The following is a 25,557-nucleotide window of genomic DNA, read 5'->3' on the forward strand; positions in this document are numbered from 1 at the left end:
TGGTAGTTTTCCATCACGTTTACAGTACCATGTAAACCTATGGAAAACCAAATCCGCTGTGCCCATGGTGCGGAAAATACCGCAGGGAAACGCTGCGTTGTATTTTCTGCAGCATGTCAATTTTTGGTGCGGATTCCGCAGTGTTTTAAACCTATTTCTCAATAGGAATCCGCAGGTGAAATCCGCACAAAAAACACTGGAAATCTGCGGTAAATCCGCAAGTAAAACACTGCGTTTTTTTGTGGTTAGGGCTATGGTTAGGGTTGGGGGTGTGTTGGGGTTAAGGTACCTTCACACTAAACGATATCGATAGCAATCCGTGACATTGCAGCGTCCTCGCTAGCGATATCGTTTAGTTTGACACGCAGCAGCGATCAGAATCCTGCTGTGATGTCGTTGGTCGGGGCTAGAGGGCCAGACCTTTCTTTGGTCGCTGGCTCTCCCGCTGACATTGCTGAATCGGCGTGTGTGACACCGATTCAGCGATGTCTTCGCTGGTAACCAGGGTAAACATCGGGTTACTAAGCGCGGGGCCGCGCTTAGTAACCCGATGTTTACCCTGGTTACCATTCTAAAAGTAAAAAAAACAAACGCTACATACTTACCTACCGCTGTCTATCCCCGGCGCTTTGCTTCTCTGCTCTGGCTGTGAGCACAGCGGCCGGAAAGCACAGCGGCCGGGGACAGACAGCGGTAGGTAAGTATGTAGCGTTTGTTTTTTTTACTTTTAGGATGGTAACCAGGGTAAACATCGGGTTACTAAGCGCGGCCCTGCGCTTAGTAACCCGCTGTTTACCCTGGTTACCGGCATCGTTGGTCGCTGGAGAACGGTCTGTGTGACAGCTCTCCAGCGACCAAACAGCGACGCTGCAGCGATCCGGATCGTTGTCTGGATCGCTGCAGCGTCGTTTAGTGTGAAGGTACCTTTAGAGTTGTGATGACGGTTATGGTTAGAGTTGGGATTAGGGTTAGGGGTGTGTTGGGGTTAGTGTTGGAGTTAGAATTGAGGGGTTTCCACTGTTTAGGCACATCAGGGGGACTCAAATCTCGACATGGCGCCACCATTGATTCCAGCCAATCTTGAATTCAAAAAGTCAAATGGTGCTCCCTCCCTAAACAGTGGTTTACCCAAACATATGGGGTATCAGCGTACTCAGGAAAAATTGTACAACTTTGGGGGTCTAATTTCTCCTGTTACCCTTGGAAAATAAAAAAATGGGCGCTAAAAAATTGTTTGTGTGTGAAAAAAATTTATTTTCATTGTTTTGAGTTATAAACTTCTGTGAAGCACTTGGGGGTTCAAAGTGCTCAACACACATCTAGATAAGTTCCTTGGGGGGGTTTAGTTTCCAAAATGGTGTCACTTGTGGGGGAGCTCCAATGTTTAGGCACACAGGGGCTCTCCAAACGCGACATGGTGTCTGCTAACAATTGGAGCTAATTTTTCATTCAAAGAGTCAAATGGCGCTCCTTCCCTTCTGTGCCCAAACAATGGTTTACTGCAACATATGAGGTATCGGTGTACTCAGGAGAAATTGCCCAACAAATTTTAAGATCCATTTTATCCTGTAGCCCATGTGAAAATGAAAAAAATGGGGCTAAAATAAATTTTTTGTGAAAAAAGTACTTTTTCATTTTTACGGATCAATTTGTGAAGCACCTGCGGATTCAAAGTGCTCACTATGCATCTGGATAGCTCCTTGGGGGGTCAAGTTTCCAAAATGGGGTCACCTGTGGGGAAGCTCCAATCTTTAAGCACACAGGGGCTCTTCAAACGCAACATGGTGTACGCTAAAGATTGGAGCCAATTTTTCATTCAAAAAGTCAAATGGCGCTCCTTCCCTTCCGGGCCCTGTCGTGCACCCAAACAGTGATTCCCCCCACACATATGGAGTATCGGCGTACTCAGGACAAATTGTACAACTTTCAGGGTCCAGTTTCTCCTTTTACTCTTGGGAAAATAAAAACATTGTTGCTAAAAGTTCATTTTTGTGACTAAAAGTTAAATGTTCATTTTTTCCTTCCATGTTGCTTCTGCTGCTGTGAAGCACCTGAAGGGTTAATAAACTTCTTGAATGTGGTCTTGAGCACCGTGAGGGGTGCAATTTTTAGAATGGTGTCACTTTTTTTCAGCCATATAGACCAGGGGTCCCCAACTCCAGTCCTCAAGGCCCACCAACATGTCATGTTTTCAGGATTTCCTTAGTCTTGCCCAGGTAATAATTGCATCACCTGTGCAATGCAAAGGAAATCCTGAAAACATGACCTGTTGGTGGGCCTTGAGGACTGGAGTTGGGGACCTCTGATATAGACCCCTCAAACCGACTTCAAATGTGAGGTGGTCCCTAAAAAAAATGGTTTTGTAAATTTTGTTGTAAAAATGAGAAATCGCTGGTCAAATTTTAACGCTTATAACTTCCTAGCAAAAAAAACTTTTGTTTCCAAAATTGTGCTGATGTAAAGTAGACAGGTGGGTAATGTTATTTATTAACTATTTTGTGTCACATAACTCTCTGGTTTAACAGAATAAAAATTCAAAATTTGAAAATTGCTAAATTTTTGTCAAATTTCCGTTTTTTCACAAATAAACGCAAAAAATTATCGACCTAAATTTACCACTAATATGAAGCTCAATGTGTCACGAAATAACAATCTCAGAACCGTTACGATCCGTTGAAGCGTTCCCGAGTTATTACCTCATAAAGGACACTGGTCAGAATTGCAAAAAATGGCCAGGTCATTTAGGTCAAAATAGGCTGGGTCATGAAGGGGTTAATGCAACCAACAAATGCTCCAGATTAAACAGGGGGAGGGGTCCAATGTCATATATCTGTCATTGGACATTAAGGGGTTAATAGGGGAGGTGACCTCTGCCAGTAGATGGTCTGGTAGCTTCAACCTGATGTCATTTTAGGACAGTCTGCGGACCCCCATAAACCTACTGTACACGTACACAGAAAAAAACAGCAATTCATCCAATACAAATGTTTTAATTAGCATAAATATCTTCTCATTGTCGCACAACAGGTTACAGACCACATATAGTCTTAGGACGACAACATACGGCAGATCCGGCCGGGAGACTTCTAGACAACTTGGGTTTCACTCGTCATCAAATCAAAAATTCATTGCTTGTGTTAATGTGTCTGACAACTTGGTGGCAATTTTATCTGCAAGAACAAAAAAAAAATAAAAAATGTCAGGTTTGCATTGACCCAATTCTGTCACAACCTGTGAATATAAATAATGTGGATCTCCGGTTGTGTGATCGGCAGCACTCATCTCCTCCATCTATACAGGGACTACCTGACGCTGTTACAGTTCTGACTGGAGACTCACTTGCTCTCTTCTGCAGCTTCTTCCTCCTCTTGCCGGCTGCCTTCAGGGCCTGTCCTTGTTGCAGTGGATCCACTGATTGAATTTCCTTTAAGCTTGGAGCTCGTGGTACTCGCTCCGCTTCTTCCTGGGTTTTGCTTTTGACTGTTTTAATTTCGATAGTCATGGGTCCAAACTGTAAAATACAGTGCAAAGGTGAAGATTAGTTCAAGCCAAATACATAGGAGTCCCATCAGGCGCTGCTTTATAACTTTAAAAGGGTTGCATGGGAATAGGGGAAAAAACAGGATTTTTGGTTGCTTACCGTAAAATCTGTTTCTTGAAGCCTCCATTGGGGGACACAGGAACCATGGGTGTATGCTGCTGCCACTAGGAGGCTGACACTATGCAAATAAAAAAGTTAGCTCCTCCTCTGCAGTGTACACCCCACCGACTGGCATTAAACTCTTCAGTTAGTGAGAAAGCAGTAGGAGAAAGAACAAGGTTGAAAAACCATAACCACAAACTTGAGAACTGTAAACGTGAGAACAGTCAGAGAACATATAACAAAAAACATTGGGAGGGAGCTGTGTCCCCCAATGGAGGCTTCAAGAAACAGATTTTACGGTAAGCAACCAAAAACAGGATTTTTGGTTGCTTACCGTAAAATCTGTTTCTCGGAGCCTTCATTGGGGGACACAGGAACCATGGGTGTATGCTGCTGCCACTAGGAGGCTGACACTATGCAAATAAAAAAGTTAGCTCCTCCTCTGCAGTGTACACCCTACCGACAGGAAGTAGGATATTCAGTTAGTGAGAAAGCAGTAGGAGAAGCAACATGTAAAAGAGAAAGAATAATATAATAATAATAAACTTTATATAGCGCCAACAAATTCCACGGCGCTCCATAGATTAACAGTTTCAAACACTCAGAGTGTTCAAAGAACTCAAACGTATACAGTAAACAGAGCTGTTAACTTGGGAGGGTGCTGTGTCCCCCAATGAAGGCTCCGAGAAACAGATTTTACGGTAAGCAACCAAAAATCCTGTTTTCTCTATCGCCTTTCATTGGGGGACACAGGAACCATGGGACGTCCCAAAGCAGTCCCTGGGGTGGGAAAAACAGACTTCCATCAGGTCCGAGGACTCACCACTGCTGCCTGCAGGATCCTCTGCCCAGGCTGGAGTCCGCCGTAGTTCGGCGAAACGTGTGGATGGAAGACCAGGTTGCCGCTTTGCAAAGCCGTCGGCAAAAGCCCCGTGACGTACCGCACTGGAAGCGCCGACTGCCCGGGTAGAGTGAGCTTTATCTCAGGAGGAGGCACTCTTGTTCTTGACCCGGTAAGCTTCGAAAGTTGCCGTTCTGATAGAGTGAGCAATAGTCGCCTTGGAAACCGGCAGGCCTCTACGCACGCCATCAGGGATGGCGAAAAGAGAATCCATCTTTCGGAAAGCGGCTGTGCTAGCCAGGGAGATCCTCACTGCCCTGACGAGGCCCAGCCTGTTCAACGATCACTCCAGAGGATGAGTCGGAGCTGGACAAAGGAAAGGTAGAACGATGTCCTCGTTGAGGTGGAAAGATGAAAACCACCCCAAGAAAAGAAGGAAGGAAGGAAAGAAGGCGGAGGCCTGGGACCACCCTGTCCTGGTGGAGAATCAAGAAAGGAGGTCGGCAAGAAATGGCCGCCACCTCGAAAACACGGCGGATCGAAGAGATGCACCTGAGAAAGGCCACCTTCCGAGATAGAACTGACAGGGAAAACTCCCTGAGAGGCTCAAAGGGGGAACCCCTAAGAACAACCAACACAACCTTTAAATCCCATGAATCCACAGAGGCCCTGTACGAAGGGACAGTGTGGGCTACTCCGTGAAGGAAGGTCGTAACCTGTGGCTGAGAAGATAACGCCTTCTTAAAAGGGAAGAAGAGCGCAGAAACCTGGCCCTTTAGGGAACTGAGAGCGAAGCCCGAATCCAGTCCTGCCTGAGGGAAAACCAAATGGAAGGCAGGGAAAAAGGACATAGGAGAAAAGCGGTTGGACTCGCATCAACGAAAGTATGCCCTCCAGGTAGGATAGTAAATCCTGCAAGAAGACGAAGGCTTCCCAGCCTGAATTATAGAGTGGCTCATCTGGGCCGAAAGGCCAGACGCTCTTAGAGCTGTGGAGTCCACAGCCACACCGTTAAACTGAGCGACCGATAATTCGGGTGGCAGATCGGACCCTGAGACAGCATATCGGGTCCGTTTGGAAGGCACCAGGGGTGTCCGCGAGAAGATTGACGATGTCTGCAGACCAAGACCTCCTGTGCCAATCCAGAACGATCAGAATGACCGGCACCCATCCCGCCTTGATCTTTTTCGACAGCTTGGAAAAGCAAGGGAAGGCGTGGGAACCGATAGGGGAGCACGAACTGCGACCAAGGAAAGGCCAGAGTGACAACACCACTGTGAGAGGATCACGGGACCCTGGGCCGACCCGAGGGGCCTTCCTGTTCAATCAGGACGCCATGAGGTCCACCTCTGGAGTCCCCCATTGAAGGGCAATCCGATAGGAAACCTCCTGAAGAACCCTTCCCCCGCCACGAGGCCCTCGCGGCCGAGGAAGTCGGCGGCCTAAAAGTCCATGCCGGGGACATGCACTGCGGAGCTCACCAGGACCGTTGCCTCTGTCCAAAGGAGGATCCTGGAATCTCGGCCGAGGCCAGGGAACGCCGAGTCCACCTCTGGTGGTAGACATATTCCACTGCTGTGTCATTGTCTGTCTGGATTCGAATTGGCAGGCTGCTGAGAATCCTTACCCAGTGAAGGAAAGACAGAAAGATGATCCGGAACTCGAGGACATTGATCGGCCAAGAGGACTCCTGCGCCGACCAACAACCCTGAAAGAACAGGAAACAAAGCCCCGCGCCTCCGCCGAGCGGCCTGGCGTCCGTCGTCACCACCTGCCAGGGAACTGGAAGGAAGGCTGTGAAGGATCTACTCTGGGATAAGAGAAGTGACCTCGGCCACCAGTCGAGGAACAGTTTGACCCGGGAGAAAGCCGGATCGGACGATGCAGAGAAAAGACAGACCTGTCCCCTGTGATAGAATAGCCTGCCGAAGAAGTCTTGAATGAAACGGGCGAAGGGAAAATTGCTTCCGATGTTGCAACCAACCTCCTTAGGGCCTTCAAGGCCCGTCGGAAAGGAGGGGAGCCGAAAACCCTGGAGCAAGCGAACTTCCTGACAAAGGAGGGATATCCTGTCTTCGGGAAGGAAGACTCTGGTCCGACAAGTATCGGAGAACATGCCCGGAGATACGAGGTGCTGAACAAGATGGAACTTCTTCCTGTTGACGAGCCACCCGCAACGGCTAGAATGTTGGGAAAGATGGATAGACTTTCGGGAGCCTGAAACCGAAATTCCTGAGCCTCCATGGAAGCGATTACTGAACGAGGGAATATCATCCTGAAGTGTCTCCGACGAAACTTCCTGTTCAGCAGATTGAGATCCGGACTGGGACGAACCTTGTCGTCCTCTGTCAGTACAAAAGGATTCGAAGAGAAGCCTGTGAACCGTTGAACCGTTCCAGTTCTGGGACGGGAACGATTACCCCGGATTTAAGGAGGGAAACAATGGCAGTAAAGAAACCCGGGACTAGAGCAGGGTCTCCTGGAGGTTGGGATTTGAAGAAAACGATCCCAGGACCGTGAAATGAAGATTTTGTCTCTAGAGGGAACAAGTGCCCTGGCCCATGCGTCCTCTACTGAGGAGACCCAGACGTCCCTGAGGAACAGGAGATGGTTGCCCAGCCTGAGAAACGGGCTGGGGTCTAGTCGTGGGTCATGCCTAGGTGGAACTTCCAGTCCTGGACCTGGATAATCCGCCTTAGGAGTAGCGGGCACGCCAGGAAAGAGTGAGACGAAGAATACCTTCTTCTCTTAACGTGCCTGTGGCCTCTGCTGTTGCGAAGAGGAATCTGATGCCGCGAAACTACGAAAAAGGTCGAAAAGACCGAAGTAGCCGTCTAAGGGGAAGTGGGCGAGGTCTGGAGAAGGGGACTGGTGCCGCCAGTGGCGTCCTTAATAATTTGGTCCAGCTTGGAACCGAAAGGACGTGAACCTTGAAAAGACAGGCTCGTAAGGGACTTCTTTGATGACTCTTGAGCCAAACAGTGCGACGGCTGGCAACAACATCACTGGGCGCCTGTGCGGCAGAAGACGCGACGTCCAGGGAACCAATTATTCCCCTGCGTGAGTAATCTGGGTGGCAAGTTCCGCCAGCCGGCCTGATGGAGCTCCAGTTTGAATGCCCCAACGGAGTTGTTTAGCCCCTCAGATACAGACTTTGAAACCCAAGTGGAAGCCAAAGTCGGGCATTGGGATGATGCGGCAAGTTTCGAAAGCCGACTTCACGAAGGATTCCATGATCCAATCGATGGAATCTTTCAGAGCCGCCCCACCGGACAGCATAAGGACTGTGTTGGTGGCAAGTCTAGCAGCCGACGGATCCACAGGGGGAGAGGTCGTTCTCTAACGCCTCAATCCGGTTGGCAATGAGATCCGGAGGAAAGAGATTATGAGACTCCAAGACGCTTGTCTCATTGAGAACGTCTGGTCGAATTCGCTCTTTCTCTGGCCAGAAGCTCCTCGAATTCAGGATGAGGAGCCAATACCTTGGGAGGTAGTTTAGACCGTCTAAACGAAACCGCCTGATCTGCGGGTTTCGTAGAGGAATCTTTGATGCCACAAGTCTGATTGGTCGCTCCAATGAGGCTTAGAACCATATCCCTCATGTTAGCGATTTGGTTCGAACCCGGCCCCAAATTATCCTCCGAAGGCGCATCAGAGAAAACCTCGCCTGACTCCGGGGAGAAAAGGCCAGGGGGAAGTCGACCACAGAGAAGGACCGTGGGGCGAAGTGGACCGAGAAGAGAACTCAGACCAGCGTTCCTGTCTGGATCTTTCGCGGCCTGTATTAGAAGTCTCGGACGGAGCTTCTTGCGACCCGCTGGCTACTACGGAAGTCTGCAGGGGCAACCGATCTAGCACGGACACAAGGGTCTGGGACACCCGTGTGAGATCCGCTACTGATAGAGTGGCGAGAGGGAGGGGGGTCCTGGGCGGTGAGCATAATGTGGATGGAAAAATTCAGAAGGGAAGAGTATCAGTCTGCGGTGCAGAGCTACTCACGGCAGACGCTGCGGTGGGCATAAGGCGAACACGCAAAGTGTTAGACTAAGGCAGAAGAGGGAGAACAAAAGCGATTTCCCTTAAGATTAGACATGGCGATGAAGAAGCCAGAAGGTTAGTACTCACGACAGGTGATGGATGGAAAGCTGCACCTCATGATGTGGATGGTCCTTAACGCAGGGGTGCAGGCAGACAGAGCAGACTTCTGGGACACGCTTCTGTCCAGGACCGGCTGCAATGCTGAGCCGCAAGGGATGAGGACGCCAGGCTATGCGCTTTGAGGAGCCAGCGCAAAGCGGTCCTGGTGCCGAAAAACCACTTCAGGGGCGCAGGAGAAAGTGGGCGGGGCTAACCGCCAGGATGGCGCTGGTGGGCGGAGCTCACCGACTTGAACCAGTCGGGCGGGAGAAAAGCCCGCCTGATGTAAGGAGGAAGTGGCGGAGTCGCGGCCGGAAGTAGGCCCCGGGGGAAGCCGGGGCCTAAATTAGAGGCCGGCATCCACCTGTGCAAGACCGCGGCGCCGCGGGTATGAAGCGGCGGGGCAGCCTGGGACAAAGGCATCGCGGCCGCAGAGAGCGGCCGGAGAAGCGTGGCTGCAGGGGCCCGAAGCGGCGAGGCGGCCTGCAAATGCCGCCGCGCTGGCAAAGATGGCAGGGGAGCCGCCACGCTGGCACAGATGGCGCTAAGGGCGGCCGGAATCGTACGGTCGCAGGGGGCCAGAAGCGGCGCGGCGGCCTGCAAACGCCGCCGCGCTGGCACAGATGGCAGGGGAGCCGCCGCGCTGGCACAGATGGCGCTAAGGGCGGCCGGAATCGTACGGTCGCAGGGGGCCAGAAGCGGCGCGGCGGCCTGCAAACGCCGCCGCGCTGGCACAGATGGCAGGGGAGCCGCCGCGCTGGCACAGATGGCGCTAAGGGCGGCCGGAATCGTACGGTCGCAGGGGCCAGAACAGGAGGCAGAACGGCCGCAGCTATGGAAGCGGCGCGGCAGACAGAAAAACACGGCCGCCGTGCGGTAAAGGGATCTCGGCCCGTGCGCGCGGATAAAACGGCCCCTGCAACTGCGTTCAGCTGCCCGTGCAAACGGGCGACGACCAGTGGGATCCCCCCTTAGAAGATCTGTATGGGGTGGGATGGGAATGGGGAAAATACTCACCTTAAATATCCCACGTCGTTACTAACCTGAAGAGGAATGAGACGTCCAGGGAGCTGATGGACGTCCTCGTCTCCGCAACCGACAGGCTCTGGTGGGCGAGTGGGTGGGGGACGGAGCCAGGACCGGACTTCTAAGCACGCTTGTGTGCTAGGATCTTGGTCCTGGTGAGGGATCTATGAGGATACAGGGTGGCAGTACACGCCGTACTCATAGTCCACACTGTGGGACTACAGGTGTGACTGTTCACCCTGTATCCCTCCGGAAAAACCTGAAAAGAAACGACGCACATTGAGGTAGATAAGGGTCTAATGAAAGACCCGTGTCCACCTCCTACTGACACTAAGCTAAACTGAATATCCTACTTCCTGTCGGTAGGGTGTACACTGCAGAGGAGGAGCTAACTTTTTTATTTGCATAGTGTCAGCCTCCTAGTGGCAGCAGCATACACCCATGGTTTCTGTGTCCCCCAATGAAAGGCGATAGAGAAAATCCTGTTTTCTTTATCGCCTCTCATTGGGGGACACAGGAACCATGGGACGTCCCAAAGCAGTCCCAAGGGCGGGAAAAACAGACTTCCATCAGGTCAGAGGACTCACCACTGCCGCCTGCAGGATCCTTCTGCCTAGGCTGGCGTCCGCCGATGCGTAGGTATGGACCTTGTAAAATTTGGCGAACGTGTGGATGGAAGACCAAGTTGCCGCTTTGCACAGCTGTAGGGCGGAAGCCCTGTGGTGCACCGCCCAGGAGGCGCCGACTGCCCGGGTAGAGTGAGCCTTAATCCCAGGAGGGGGCACTCTGTTCTTGACCCGGTAAGCCTCCAAGATTGCCATTCTGATCTATCGAGCAATAGTCGCTTTAGAAGCCGGATGGCCTCTGCGCGTGCCATCAGGAATGACGAAAAAGGAATCCGTCTTCCGGAAAGTGGACGTTCTGTCCAGATAGATCCTCACAGCCCTGACAAGATCCAGCTTGTTCAATGATCGCTCCAGAGGATGAGTCGGAGCTGGACAAAAGGAAGGTAGAACGATGTCCTCGTTGAGGTGGAAGGTGGAAACCACCTTAGGAAGAAAAGAAGGTGGGGGCCGGAAGACCACCTTGTCCTGGTGAATGACCAAAAACGGAGGACGGCAAGACAGGGCCGCCAGCTCGGAAACGCGGCGAATGGACGTGATGGCCACAAGAAAGGCTACCTTCCATGATAAAACTGATAGAGGAATCTCCCTAAGAGGTTCAAAGGGAGAAACCTTCAGAACGTCCAGTACCAGGTTTAGGTCCCATGCCTCCACAGGGGCCCTGTACGGCGGGACGGCGTGGGCTACCCCCTGAAAGAAGGTCTTAACCTGTGGCCGAGAGGCCAAGGTCTTCTGAAAGAGGATGGAAAGCGCAGAGACCTGACCCTTCAGGGAACTAAGAGCCAGGCCCGAATCCAGTCCTGCCTGAAGGAAGGCCAAAAGAGAAGGCAGGGAAAAAACCATAGGCGGAACGCGGTTGGACTCGCACCACCGGAAGTAGGCCTTCCAGGTGCGGTAGTAGATCCTGGAAGACGAAGGCTTCCGAGCCTGAATCATGGTGTGAATCACCCGGTCCGAAAGGCCGGACGCTCTCAGAACCGCGGTCTCAACAGCCACGCCGTTAAACTGAGCGACCGAGAATTCGGGTGGCAGATCGGACCCTGGGACAGCAGATCGGGCCTGTCTGGAAGGCGCCAGGGAGCATCCGCGAGAAGGTTGACGAGCTCCGCGAACCAAGCTCTCCTGGGCCAATCCGGGGCGATCAGGATGACCGGCACCCCTTCCGCTTTGATCTTCTTCAACAGTTTGGGAAGTAATGGAAGGGGTGGGAACAGGTAGGGCAGCTCGAACTGTGACCAAGGAATGGCCAGAGCATCGACGCCCACTGCGAGAGGATCGCGGGACCTGGAGACGAACTGCGGAACCTTCCTGTTGACTCGGGACGCCGTGAGATCCACATCCGGAGTTCCCCATCGAAGACAAATCTGATGGAAGACCTCCGGATGCAAGGACCATTCCCCTGCCGCGAGGCCCTCGCGGCTGAGGAAGTCGGCGGCCCAGTTTTCCACGCCGGGGATATGCACCGCGGATATCACCGGAACCATTGCCTCTGCCCAAAGGAGGATCTTGGATACCTCGGCAAGGGCCAAGGAGCTCCGAGTCCCCCCCTGATGGTTGACATATGCCACAGCCGTGGCGTTGTCCGTCTGGATCCGGACTGGAAGGCCCCTGAGGATCCTTTCCCAGTGGCGGAGGGACAGGAAGATGGCCCGAATTTCGAGGACGTTGATCGGCAGAGATGACTCCCGCAGCGACCAGCGGCCCTGGACCGTCAGGTGGCGAAAAACCGCACCCCAGCCGAGCAGGCTGGCGTCCGTTGTCACCACCTGCCAGTGAACCGGAAGGAAGGACCTGCCCTGGGAGATGAGAGGTGACGTCAGCCACCAGTTGAGAGACCGCCTGACCCGAAAGGAGAGTTTGATCGGTCGATCCAGGGAGAAGACCGACCTGTCCCACTGAGACAGAATGGCTTGCTGAAGGGGTCGTGAATGGAATTGGGCGAAGGGAATCGCTTCCAATGTAGCTACCATCCTCTCCAGAACCTTCATGGCCGTACGGAGGGAGGGAGGTCGAGGACCCTGGAGCAAGCGTATGGCCCGACAAAGAGTGGATCTCTTGTCTGTGGGAAGGAAGACTCTGCTCTGACGAGTATCGAAAAGCATGCCCAGAAAGATGATGCGCTGAGAAGGAATAAGGCAGGACTTCTTCCGGTTTACCAGCCACCCGAAACGGGCTAAGGTGTCGAGAACAATGGACAGGCTTTCGTGGGCCTGAGCGAAGGACGGAGCCTTGATGAGGATGTCGTCGAGATATGGAAATAGGACTAAGCCTCTGACTCTCAAGATGGCCATCAGCGCCGCCATGATCTTTGTGAACACTCTTGGCGCGGTTGCAAGACCGAACGGCAAAGCGACGAACTGAAAATGATCTCGTTGCACTGCGAAGCGCAGGAAACGGTGATGTCTGGGAAATATCGGGACATGGAGGTAGGCGTCCTGGATATCTATTGAGCATAGAAACTCCTGAGCCTCCATGGAAGCAATTACTGAACGAAGGGATTCCATCCTGAAGTGTCTCAGGCGAACTCTCCTGTTCAGCAATTTGAGGTCCAGAATGGGGCGAACTTTGCCGTCTTTTTTCGGTACCACAAAAAGATTCGAGTAGAAACCCGTGAAGCGTTCTTTTTCTGGGACGGGAACGATTACCCCGGATTTGAGCAGAGAAGCGATGGCTGAGAAGAAGCCCGGAACTAGAGCGGGGTCTCTTGGAGGACGGGATTGGAAGAAACGATCCCGAGGTCGGGAAGCGAATTCTATTTTGTATCCCGAGGATACAACTTCCCTGATCCATGCATCCTCTACTGCGGAAATCCAGACGTCCCTGAAAAGGAGAAGACGGCCACCCAATCTGGGAGTTGGGCTGGACTCTTGCCGAGAGTCATGCCGAGGTGGATCTTCCAGTCCTGGGCCTGGAGGATCTACCCTGGGAGAAACGAGGACGCCAGGACGGAGTGGGCCTAAAGGACACCGCCTTCTTCTCTTGACGTGCCTGTGGCCTCTGTTGCTGCTGGGAAAAGGAGTTTGACGCAGCGAAGCGACGAAAAGGCCGAAAAGAACGAAACTGTCGTCTAGGAGGAGGGCGACGAGGCTTGGCCTGGGGGAGAAGAGAACTTGTACCCCCGGTGGCGTCCTTAATTATTTGGTCCAGCTGGGAACCAAAGAGGCGAGAGCCCTGGAAGGGCAGACTAGTGAGGGACTTTTTGGATGACAAGTCCGCCTGCCAGGCCTTGAGCCAAACGGTCCGGCGGATGGCAACGGCATTGCTGGAAGCTTGAGCCGCACAAGACGCGACATCCAGGGAGGCGGAAACCAGGTATTCACCAGCGTGGGAAATCTGGTTGGCAAGTTCCGCTAATTGCGCGGGAGGCGCCCCATCCAGGATACCTCGCCGAAGATCCTTGGCCCATTTTGAGATGGATTTTGAAGCCCAAGTGGACGCAAAAGCTGGACATAGAGCCGCTGAAGCCGCTTCAAAAGCAGATTTCGCGAAGGATTCTATAACTCTATCGTTAGAATCCTTCAGAGATGCTCCGCCGGACAGAGGAAGCACCGTGTTGGTGGACAGCCTGGAAACAGGGGGGTCCACCGAGGGAGAGGCCGTCCAATTGGCGGTAAGTTCTGGAGGAAAAGGATATAACACACCCAGGCGTTTTCCCCTCTGAAAACGCCTAGTGGGGTTCTCTCTCTCTCTGGACACGATTTCCTCAAATTCAGGATGAGGAGCGAAAAATTTTGAAGGTGGTTTGGCCCGTCTAAACGAAACCGCCTGATCTGCGGGTTCCGTAGAGGGATCCTTGATGCCACATGTTTGGTTTATTGCCCCAATGAGGTTCTGGACTGTCTCACTCATGGTGGCGATTTGGATAGGATCCAGCTCCGAAGTATCCTCCGAAGGCGCATCAGATAATGCCTCGCCTGACTCAGGGGAGGAGGATCGGTGGGACACCAACCGCGGGGGAGGGCCGAGCGGCGAGATGGAGCGCGAAGAGGACTCAGACCGACGTTCCTGTCTGGACCTTTTGTGGCTTATCAAGGAGAGCTCTGGCGGCGGTTCCTGTGACCCGCTGGCTACGGCCGGGGTCTGCAGGGGTAACCGATCCAGCGCGGACACCAGGGTTTGAGATACCCGTGTTAAATCGGCCACCGATTGTGACAGAGAGGCGGCCCATCCTGGGATGGGGGGGATCACTCTCGGGCGGAACAGCCGGGGGATCCTGGGCGGTGGGAACAATCGGGTTGCTGCAGGACTGACACAGCGGGGAGGACTGACCTGAGGGAAGTTTGCTGTTACAGGACGAACAAGCAAAGTACGTGACTAAGGCAGAAGAAGAAGTAGGGGGGCGAGAGCGGCCCCCTTTAGAGGTAGACATTTTGAGAGGTCCTCTGAAGATGCCAGTGGGTTAGGGGACAGTGGGGCAGAGGGGGGTGTCAGTCTGCAGTGCAGCTACTCACGGACCCGTCCTGGAAGATGTCCCACTTGCCGGAGGAGAACTCCTGCCCTGAGGTGCTGGATTCTGTGCAGATTTTGTGCCCACGGAGGATGCAGTGGCGAAGGTGTGGGGCGCGCTGCGTGAGCTCCTGCAGCTAAGAAGCGGTGAGCACACACAGACTCTGTCCCTGGAGGAAGGGGGCGGAGCCAGACAGGGGGGCGCCGATGAGCAGGCACAGTATGTCGGGCGGGAAAAAGCCCGCCCGATGAAGGAGGAAGTGGGCGGAGCGCGGCACCGGAAGTAGGCCCCGGAAAAGCCGGGGCCTAAATTAGAAGCCGGTGCCCGCTGAGAAGAACCCCCGCGGCGCAGACACTGCCCGGCAGAGCGGCGAAGACACTGCCCGGCAGAGCGGCGCTGAGGCCGCCGCATGAAAGAAAGAGAGCGCTGCCGCCGGAGAAGAGTCGCCGGAGTAGGCCCCGGAAAAGCCGGGGCCTAAATTTGGAGCCAGTGACCGGAGGGAAGATCCCCGCGGCGCAGACGCTGCCAGGCAGAGCGGCGCGGCAGCCGCCGCATATAAGGGAGGGAGCGCTGCCGCCGGAGAAGAATCGGCGGAATAGGCCCCAGCTGGCTGTGGAGGTGAGCGCCGCCGGAGAGGCCGCCGCATAGAACGCTGAGGGGGGAACGCTGAGGGCAGCTGGTACGCCGCAAGTAGGCCCCGGGAAAGGCCGGGGCCTAAATTAGGAGCCAGCGACCGCTGAAGGAAAAACTGCAGGCAGGAGTGTGCCGCAAGCAGGCCCCGTGAAATACTTACCTAGTAAAATCCCCCGTCGTCTGCTACTAACCTTGAGAAGGTATCAGACATCCATAGGAGCTGCTGATGGACGTCCTCGTCTCCTCCGACCGACAGGCTCTGGTGGGCGAGTGGGTGGGGGACGGGCCAGGACCGGACTTCTGAGCACGCTTGTGTGCCAGGCTCTTGGTCCTGCTGAGGGATCTATGAGGATACGGGGTGGCAGTACACGCCGTACTCATAGTCCGCTTGAGGGGCTACAGGTGTGACTGTTCACCCTGTATCCCATCCGGAAAAAACCTGAAAAGAAACGACGCACATTGAGGTAGATAAGGGTCTAAAGAAAGACCCGTGTCCACCTCCTACTGACACTAAGCTAAACTGAAGAGTTTAATGCCAGTCGGTGGGGTGTACACTGCAGAGGAGGAGCTAACTTTTTTATTTGCATAGTGTCAGCCTCCTAGTGGCAGCAGCATACACCCATGGTTCCTGTGTCCCCCAATGAGAGGCGATAAAGAAAAATGGATTACTTACCGGTAATGCTCTTTTATAGAGCCCACAACAGCACCCACTGAGAGAGGGGATCCGCCCCTAGGAACAGGAAACCTACAGAGGGATAAAAGGGGCGTGCTCCCCCCTCCCTACTCCGTTGTATTTCAGAGAATGGGAGGAACCGCCACCCGGATTTAGTTGATAAGCTCAATTATATGTACATACTAGCTGAAGAGCCCGGCGTTGCCTGGGCATAGTAAATATCTGTGGTTAGTTATAGCACCTCACTTCTCTTATTTTCCCATCACGCCTCTCATTTTCCCCCTCACATCTCTCATTTTCTCCCTTACACCTCTCATTTTCCCCCTCACTCCTCTTATTTTCCCCCTCACTCCTCTCATTCCCGCCTAACACTTGTCATTTCAACCTCACATCTGTCATTTTCCGATCACTCCTCTCATTTTGCACTCACACCTTTTCATTTTCACCTCACACCCCTCATTTTCACCTCACATCTCTCATTTTCCCCTCAGTATATACATGTTTGTCATCTCCCTTATATACAGTATACACCTGTATTTCATCTCCTGTATATAGTATATACCTGTATGTCATCTCCCCTGTAAATAGTATATACCTGCTGTATGTCATCTCCTCCTCTATTTTGTATATACCTATGTGTCATCCCTTCCTGTATATAGTATATACCTGTATGTCATCTCTTCTGTATATACTATATACCTGTATGTCATCTCCTCCTATATACAGTTAGGTCCATATATATTTGGACAGAGACAACATTTTTCTAATTTTTGTTATAGACATTAACACAATGAATTTTAAGCAAAACAATTCAGATGCAGTTGAAGTTCAGACTTTCAGCTTTCATTTGAGGGTATCCACATTAAAATTGGATGAAGGGTTTAGGAGTTTCAGCTCCTTAACATGTGCCACCCTGTTTTTAAAGGGACCAAAAGTAATTGGACAGATTAAATAATTTTAAATAAAATGTTCATTTCTAGTACTTGGTTGAAAACCCTTTGTTGGCAATGACTGCCTGAAGTCTTGAACTCATGGACATCACCAGACACAGTGTTTCCTCCTTTTTGATGCTCTGCCAGGCCTCCACTGCGGTGGTTTTCAGTTGCTGTTTGTTTGTGGGCCTTTCTGTCTGAAGTTTAGTCTTTAACAAGTGAAATGCATGCTCAATTGGGTTGAGATCAGGTGACTTACTTGGCCATTCAAGAATATGCCACTCCTTTACTTTAATAAACTCCTGGGTTGCTTTGGCTTTATGTTTTGGGTCATTGTCCATCTGTAGTATGAAATGACGACCAATCAGTTTGGCTGCATTTGGCTGGATCTGAGCACACAGTATGGCTCTGAATACCTCAGAATTCATTTGGCTGCTTCTGTCCTGTGTCACATCATCAATAAACACTAGTGACCCAGTGCCACTGGCAGCCATGCATGCCCAAGCCATCACACTGCCTCTGCCATATTTTACAGATGATGTGGTATGCTTTGGATCATGAGCTGTACCACGCCTTCGCCATACTTTTCTCTTTCCATCATTCTGGTAGAGGTTGTTCTTGGTTTCATCTGTCCAAAGAATGTTCTTCCAGAACTGTGCTGGCTTTTTTAGATGTTTTTTAGCAAAGTCCAGTCTAGCCTTTTTATTCTTGATGCTTATGAGTGGCTTGCACCGTGCAGTGAACCCTCTGTATTTACTTTTGTGCAGTCTTCTCTTTATGGTAGATTTGGATATTGATACGCCTACCTCCTGGAGAGTGTTGTTCACTTGGTTGGCTGTTGTGAAGGGGTTTCTCTTCACCATGGAGATTATTCTGCGATCATCCACCTCTGTTGTATTCCGTGGGCGCCCAGGTCTTTGTGCATTGATGAGTTCACCAGTGCATTCTTTCTTTCTCAGGATGTACCAAACTGTAGATTTTGCCACTCCTAATATTGTAGCAATTTCTCAGATGGGTTTTTTCTGTTTTCGCAGCTTAAGGATGGCTTGTTTCACCTGCATGGAGAGCTCCTTTAACTGCATGTTTACTTCACAGCAAAACCTTCCAAATGCAAGCACCATACCTCAAATCAACTCCAGGCCTTTTATCTGCTTAATTGAGAATGACATAACAAAGGGATTGCCCACACCTGTCCATGAAATAACCCTGGAGTCAATTGTCCAATTACTTTTGGTCCCTTTAAAAACAGGGTGGCACATGTTAAGGAGCTGAAACTCTTAAACCCTTCATCCAATTTTAATGTGGATACCCTCAAATGAAAGCTGAAAGTCTGAACTTCAACTGCATCTGAATTGTTTTGTTTAAAATTCATTGTGGTAATGTCTGTAACCAAAATTAGAAAAATGTTGTCTCTGTCCAAATATATATGGACCTAACTGTATAACCAAAAACACTTGGGCTACTTGCACAGTGAACAAGTCTGCAGAAACCTGTTCACTAGTGTTGAGCGATACCTTCCGATATTTGAAAGTATCGGTATCGGATTGTATCGGCCGATATCCGAAAAATATCGGATATCGCCGATACCCGATACCAATACAAGTCAATGGGACACAAATATCGGAAGGTATCCTGGAATGGTTCCCAGGGTCTGAAGGAGAGGAAACTTTCCTTCAGGCCCTGGGATCCATGTTCATGTAAAAAATAAAGAATAAAAATAAAAAATATGGGTATACTCACCCCTCCGGCGGACCCTGGACCTTAGCGGTGTAACCGGCAGCCTCCGTTCCTAAGAATGAGCGAGTGAAGGACCTGCGATGACGTCGCGGCTTGTGATTGGTCCTGATTTTTCAGTGGAATCACTCAATTTAGAGAGTTTCCACTACCCTTTTTGCTAGTGTCACGTGCCGGTAACATTAGCTCCTCCAGTGGGCGCTCAGTATTATCCTCTGGGGAAGACATATTGGTGCACATACCACCATATCCGAGTGACTTATATAGAGGAGGTGGGCCCATAGACCCACACATGCACAACCCGTTTTCTCTTTTTTTTTTTTTTCTGTTACTGCAGTCTCGGGTAGTTGAATCCTCTTCCGGATAGGACCGCCTTTGGAACCACCGCGCTGTCTCCAATAGAATAGGGTCCACAGCAGGCACGCCATTCCCTCTTCACAGCGCTCCCGGAAGTATACCCATCTACTTCCGGGGTGCTCTCCTTACCGCGCATGCGTGCGCATCCACGCTGCATCTCAGCGCTATACAGCAGCGTCTCTTACCGGACCATCAATGCAGGTAGGCGCTGCCTCACAATCTTATCACACATCGCTCTCCCACCGCTACCGTATCTCCTGGCGTTGCGAGTTCTGTATAAAAGCGGGGTAGTCCTTCAAACAGTCTCCCAGCAGGAAGACTGTTGATAATACAAGAGAATTCTCATGTGTCCCAGAGGAGGGGGAGCCAGCAGGAACATTCCCCCAACCCTGTTACCCGCACTGGAGCCCCTGCCGCTCAACCAGAACTGCACAGGCGGCAATCCAGGCGGGTTTTCCTCTTCTCATCTTCCAGGAATCTTCTCTATAGGTTCCCTTCTAGGAACAGGAAACCAACTGAGGAGCGAGGGGGTGGGGGTGGGGGTGGGGGGAGGCACCCCTTTTATCTCTCTGTAGGTTTCCTGTTCCTAGGGGTGGATCCCCTCTCTCAGTGGGTGCTGTCGTGGTGAATAGAAAAAATGGATTGTCTTGTATGACTGCACACACCTCATCATCCCCATCCTCCTCTATTGGGCTGGGCGCTGCCTCTGTAGAACATGACCATTCTGCGTCCTCCTCTATGGCTCCGGCTGTCAACTCTGCACTCTCCATGGCAATGCCCTGAGGAGCAGACTGGACTCCTGTACAGAGGAGAAGAACATAGATGTAAAATGGAACTGGACAACTACTCCGGGAAGGATCGGGTGCAGGACACCGGCTCCCATCACCTCTGCTTGTACTTACGTGACAAGGACTCGGCATTATCCATCTCCAAGGCTTCAAAATCAAACACCTTCCCCATTTCTGTGACAATCTCCGCACTGATGTGAGTGGGTAACGTGTGCGTCTCAGGGGGGTGGGTGAAGTAACTGATTCTACCACTGTGAGAGAGACCAGTTAGGTGTTATATATAAGATGGCAGACAGCCGGTCACAGATAGGGTGCAGTAGAAAATCAACAACAAATCGGGATCATTTTTATGGCAGATGCTATACCACCCATCATCAGTAACACATCAATCCTGTGTGAACGTCCCCCAAATATAAATTCCCATTTACACAATTCAGGTGAAATGTGAGTGCTTTCCGTACCGTAACACAATGTGTGGCTTTATCTACTGGAAAACTACAACTCCCAGCATGCCCAGACAGTCTGTGGGTTTTCTGGACACAATGAGAATTGTATTTTTTGCAACAAACTGAATAACAATGGCCGACAAGTTGTATTTTTTAGTAACTAAGGTGGGAATATTTCCCTGCACTTGATGGCCGATCTGATCAGCATTCATGTCCCTTTAACAGCTGCAGGTAGATCAGAGATCCACCCACAACTTAACCATTTAAACGCTGCTGTCAAGCACTGACAGAGGCATTTAACACGGGCCAGGAGGAAGTGCGTCACAAAACCTGCCCATCGGCACCGGTCACGTGATTGCAGGGCGCCAGTGGGTTGTAAACGGCCTGCAGAAGATCCCCCCTCTGTCATTGTGAGTCCCTATGAATTGCGGCTTATGGTCGGCGTTCATAGGAGATAGATTTATTGCTATACATAACAGGGCTTTGAGGACTGCTACGTGTACAGACAATCGGATGATCAGAGCTACAAGTCCCCTAAAGAGACTATTAAAGCCAGTAAAAAAAATATATCATATATAATTGTCTAAGGGTCACTTCCGTCTGTCTGTCCTTCTGTCACGGTTATTCATTCGCTGATTGGCCTCGCCAGCTGCCCGTCATGGCTGCTGGGACCAATCAGCGACGGGCACAGTCTGGAAGAAAATGGCCGCTCCTTACTCCCCGCAGTTAGTGCCTGTCGCCCGCATAGTCCCCTCCGGTCACCGCTAACACAGGGTTAATGGCGGCGGTAACAGACCCCGCGTTATGCCGCGGGTAATGCACTCCGTTACCGCCGCTATTAACCCTGTGTGTCCCCAACTTTTTACTATTGACGCTGCCTATGCGGCATCAATAGTAAAAAATGTAATGTTAAAAATAATAATAAAAAAAAAAGAAACCTGCTATACTCACCCTTTGTAGTCCGCTGAGCCGCTCCCGCCGGCCGCCATCTTCCGCTGCACTTTCCGGTGGCAAAGATGGTATGGCAGAAGGACCTGCCATGACGTCATGGTCATGTGACCGCGACGTCATCACAGGCCCTGCGCTAGAAAGACCTGCCATGACGTCACGGTCATGTGACCGCGACGTTATCACAGGTCCTGCGCCCATACCAACACTGGGACCGGAAGCTGCCGTGGACAACAAGGGGCCTTCGGAAAGGTGAGTATATTTTTTATTTTTTCACCTGTGACAACCCTGGCTGGGCAATATACTACGTAGCTGGGCAATATACTACGTGACTGGCCAATATACTATGTGGCTCTGTGCTGTATACTACTTCGCTGTGCGATATACTACGTCACTGGGCGATATACTACGTGACTGGGCAATATACTACGTGACTGGGCAATATACTACGTGACTGGGCAATATACTACGTGACTGGGCAATATACTACGTGACTGGGCAATATACTACGTGACTGGGCAATATACTACGTGACTGGGCAATATACTACGTGACTGGGCAATATACTACGTGACTGGGCAATATACTACGTGACTGGGCAATATACTACGTGACTGGGCAATATACTACGTGGCTGGGCAATATACTACGTGGCTGCGCAATATACTACGTGACTGGCCAATATACTACGTGACTGGCCAATATACTACGTGACTGGCCAATATACTACGTGGCTGCGCAATATACTACGTCACTAGGCAATATACTACATGACTGGGCAATATACTACATGGCTGTGCAATATACTACGTGGCTGGGCAATATACTACGAGGCTGGGCAATATACTACGTGGCTGGGCAATATACAAAGTGGCTGGGCAATATACTACGTGGCTGAGCAATATACTACGGCAATATACTACGTGGCAAAAAGTATTGACACCCCTGCAATTCTGTCAAATACTCATTTTCTTCCTGAAAATGATTGCAAACGCAAATTATTTGGTATTATCTTCATTTAATTTGTCTTAAATGAAAAAACACAAAAGAGAATGAAGCAAAAAGCAAAACACTGATCATTTCACACAAAATTCCAAAAATGGGGCAGACAAAAGTATTGGCACCCTCAGCCTAATACTTGGTTGCACAACCTTTAGCCAAAATAACTGTGACCAACCGCTTCCGGTAACCATCAATGAGTTTCTTACAATGCTCTGCTGGAATTTTAGACCATTCTTCTTTGGCAAACTGCTCCAGGTCCCTGATATTTGAAGGGTGCCTTCTCCAAACTGCCATTTTTAGATCTCTCCACAGGTGTTCTATGGGATTCAGGTCTGGACTCATTGTTGGCCACTTTAGAAGTCTCCAGTGCTTTCTCTCAAAGCATTTTCTAGTGCTTTTTGAAGTGTGTTTTGGGTCATTGTCCTGCTGGAAGACCCATGACCTCTGAGGGAGCCCCAGCTTTCTCAGACTGCACCCTACATTATGCTGCAAAATTTGTTGGTAGTCTTCAGACTTCATAATGCCATGCACACGGTCAAGCAGTCCAGTGCCAGAGGCAGCAAAGCAACCCCAAAACATCAGGGAACCTCCGCTATGTTTGACCCGTGTTCTTTTCTTTGAATGCCTCTTTTTTTCTCCTGTAAACTCTATGTTGATGCCTTTGCCCAAAAAGCTCTACTTTTGTCTCATCTGACCAGAGAACATTCTTCCAAAACGTTTTAGGCTTTTTTAGGTAAGTCCTGGCAAACTCCAGCCTGGCTTTTTTATGTCTCGGGGTAAGAAGTGGGGTCTTCCTGGGTCTCCTACCATACAGTCCATTTTCATTCAGACGCCGACGGATAGTACGGGTTGACACTGTTGTACCCACGGACTGCAGGGCAGCTTGAACTTGTTTGGATGTTAGTCGAGGTTCTTTATCCAACATCCGCACAATCTTGCGTTGAAATCTCTTGTCAATTTTTCTTTTCCGTCCACATCTAGGGAGGTTAGCCACAGAGACATGGGCTTTAAACTTCTTGATGACACTGCGCACGGTAGACACAGGAACATTCAAGTCTTTGGAGATGGACTTGTAGCCTTGAGATTGCTCATGCTTCCTCACAATTTGGTTTCTCAAGTCCTCAGACAGTTCCTTGGTCTTCTTTCTTTTCTCCATGCTCAATGTGGTACACACAAGGACACAGGACAGAGGTTGTGTCAACTTTATTCCATGTGAACTGGCTGCAAGTGTGATTTAGTTATTGCCAACACTTGTTAGGTGCCACAGGTAAGTTACAGGTGCTGTTCATTACACAAATTAGAGAAGCATCACATGATTTTTCGAACAGTGCCAATACTTTTGTCCACCCCCTTTTTTTATGTTTGGTGTGGAATTATATCCAATTTGGCTTTAGGACAATTCTTTTTGTGTTTTTTCATTTAAGACAAATTAAATGAAGATAATACCAAATAATTTGTGTTTGCAATCATTTTCAGGAAGAAAATGAGTATTATCCGACAGAATTGCAAGGGTGTCTATACTCTTGGCCATGACTGTATACACACTTAGTATTGCTGTATTCATTACTGTCCAATCTATCAAAATCTAAAATAATTAGATGGTTAAAAAAATCTAAAATGAAAAAATTACATATTATTTGGGCCTCTGCTACATTACAATAACTGGCAATCAAAACATGGTATCTAACCAAAATGGTATCCATAAAAACGTCAGCTCGCAAAAAAAAAAAAAAAAAAACCCTAACCGAGCCCCAGATTAAAGAAAATGGAGGCCAAAGCAATTTTGTTCTTATAAAATGTCAAGTTTTTTTCACCACTTAAAAAAAAAAAAAAGATAACCTATACAAGTCTGGTATCTGCATACTTGCCCTCACATGGCCATATTGACGGAAAAAAAAAAAAAAAAGTTATGGGTCTGAGAAGAAGGGGAACGAAAAACAAAAGCACAAAAACTGAAAATCCCAAGGTGGTGGTGGGGTTAAACATGTAATTCATGTTCTACATACTAGATTTTGTTGTTTATACCATTAGTTATTTATAAAAAGATGCGCGAGCGTGCTCCGTGATATCCAGGTGCTCATTACTACGCGAGCATTAACCGGTGCTCGGATTTGAAGCTCTAAGCCCCGCCTCACATCTCTGGCCCCTGTTACACAGACAAGAAACATGCTGGGATTGCCTGCCAGTCATTGTAATGTCGTAGCCATCTTCGTAATGACGTCAGAGGATATAAAAGGACAGGCGCCGCCCGGCTCAGCACACTGATGCCTGCCATTGCACAGCTGTGATTGGAAGGAGAGGGCAGTTATCCAGGCCTGTGTGTACACAGTATACGGAACTAATCAGAAGCCTTTAGTGGTGATACTGGTGCTGATTCTGAACTATTATACAAACAGTTCTTCTAAGGACTCATCCTGTGCTTTGCTGTTTGTATTACATGCATTCTGCATTTAGCCTAGGGACAGTTGTCGGAGCATGGAGAGTAGCAGAAAACAGCCTCTACGCGTTGCAGTCTGTTGATAAATACAGGTCCTTCTCAAAAAATTAGCATATAGTGTTAAATTTCATTATTTACCATAATGTAATGATTACAATTAAACTTTCATATATTATAGATTCATTATCCACCAACTGAAATTTGTCAGGTCTTTTATTGTTTTAATACTGATGATTTTGGCATACAACTCCTGATAACCCAAAAAGCCTGTCTCAATAAATTAGCATATTTCACCCATCCAATCAAATAAAAGTGTTTTTTAATAACAAACAAAAAAACCAACAAATAATAATGTTCAGTTATGCGCTCAATACTTGGTCGGGAATCCTTTGGCAGAAATGACTGCTTCAATGCGGCGTGGCATGGAGGCAATCAGCCTGTGACACTGCTGAGATGTTATGGAGGCCCAGGATGCTTCAATAGCGGCCTTAAGCTCATCCAGAGTGTTGGGTCTTGCGTCTCTCAACTTTCTCTTCACAATATCCCACAGATTCTCTATGGGGTTCAGGTCAGGAGAGTTGGCAGGCCAATTGAGCACAGTAATACCATGGTCAGTAAACCATTTACCAGTGGTTTTGGCACTGTGAGCAGGTGCCAGATCGTGCTGAAAAATGAAATCTTCATCTCCATAAAGCATTTCAGCCGATGGAAGCATGAAGTGCTCCAAAATCTCCTGATAGCTAGCTGCATTGACCCTGCCCTTGATGAAACACAGTGGACCAACACCAGCAGCTGACATGGCACCCCACACCATCACTGACTGTGGGTACTTGACACTGGACTTCAGGCATTTTGGCATTTCCTTCTCCCCAGTCTTCCTCCAGACTCTG

General features: G+C 50.0%; 1 protein-coding gene across 2 annotated transcripts in view; it reads right to left on the reverse strand.

Annotated features, from left to right (window-relative positions):
* Positions 1-2,970: 2,970 nt before the first annotated feature.
* The window catches only part of GNL3L (G protein nucleolar 3 like), a 93,829-nt gene continuing 71,242 nt past the window's right edge, over positions 2,971-25,557 (reverse strand). For both annotated transcript variants that reach the window (XM_069748198.1, XM_069748197.1), the window contains exons 12-15: positions 19,949-20,085; positions 19,712-19,845; positions 3,340-3,511; positions 2,971-3,170 (exon numbers count right to left, since the gene is read on the reverse strand). In XM_069748198.1, the coding sequence (XP_069604299.1) occupies positions 3,118-3,170; positions 3,340-3,511; positions 19,712-19,845; positions 19,949-20,085 (496 nt within the window). In that variant the 3' untranslated portion in view covers positions 2,971-3,117. The remainder of the gene's footprint in view (positions 3,171-3,339; positions 3,512-19,711; positions 19,846-19,948; positions 20,086-25,557) is intronic.

This window comes from Ranitomeya imitator, chromosome 2 (assembly GCF_032444005.1).
Source record: "Ranitomeya imitator isolate aRanImi1 chromosome 2, aRanImi1.pri, whole genome shotgun sequence".
In the NCBI taxonomy this organism is placed as follows: domain Eukaryota; kingdom Metazoa; phylum Chordata; class Amphibia; order Anura; family Dendrobatidae; genus Ranitomeya; species Ranitomeya imitator.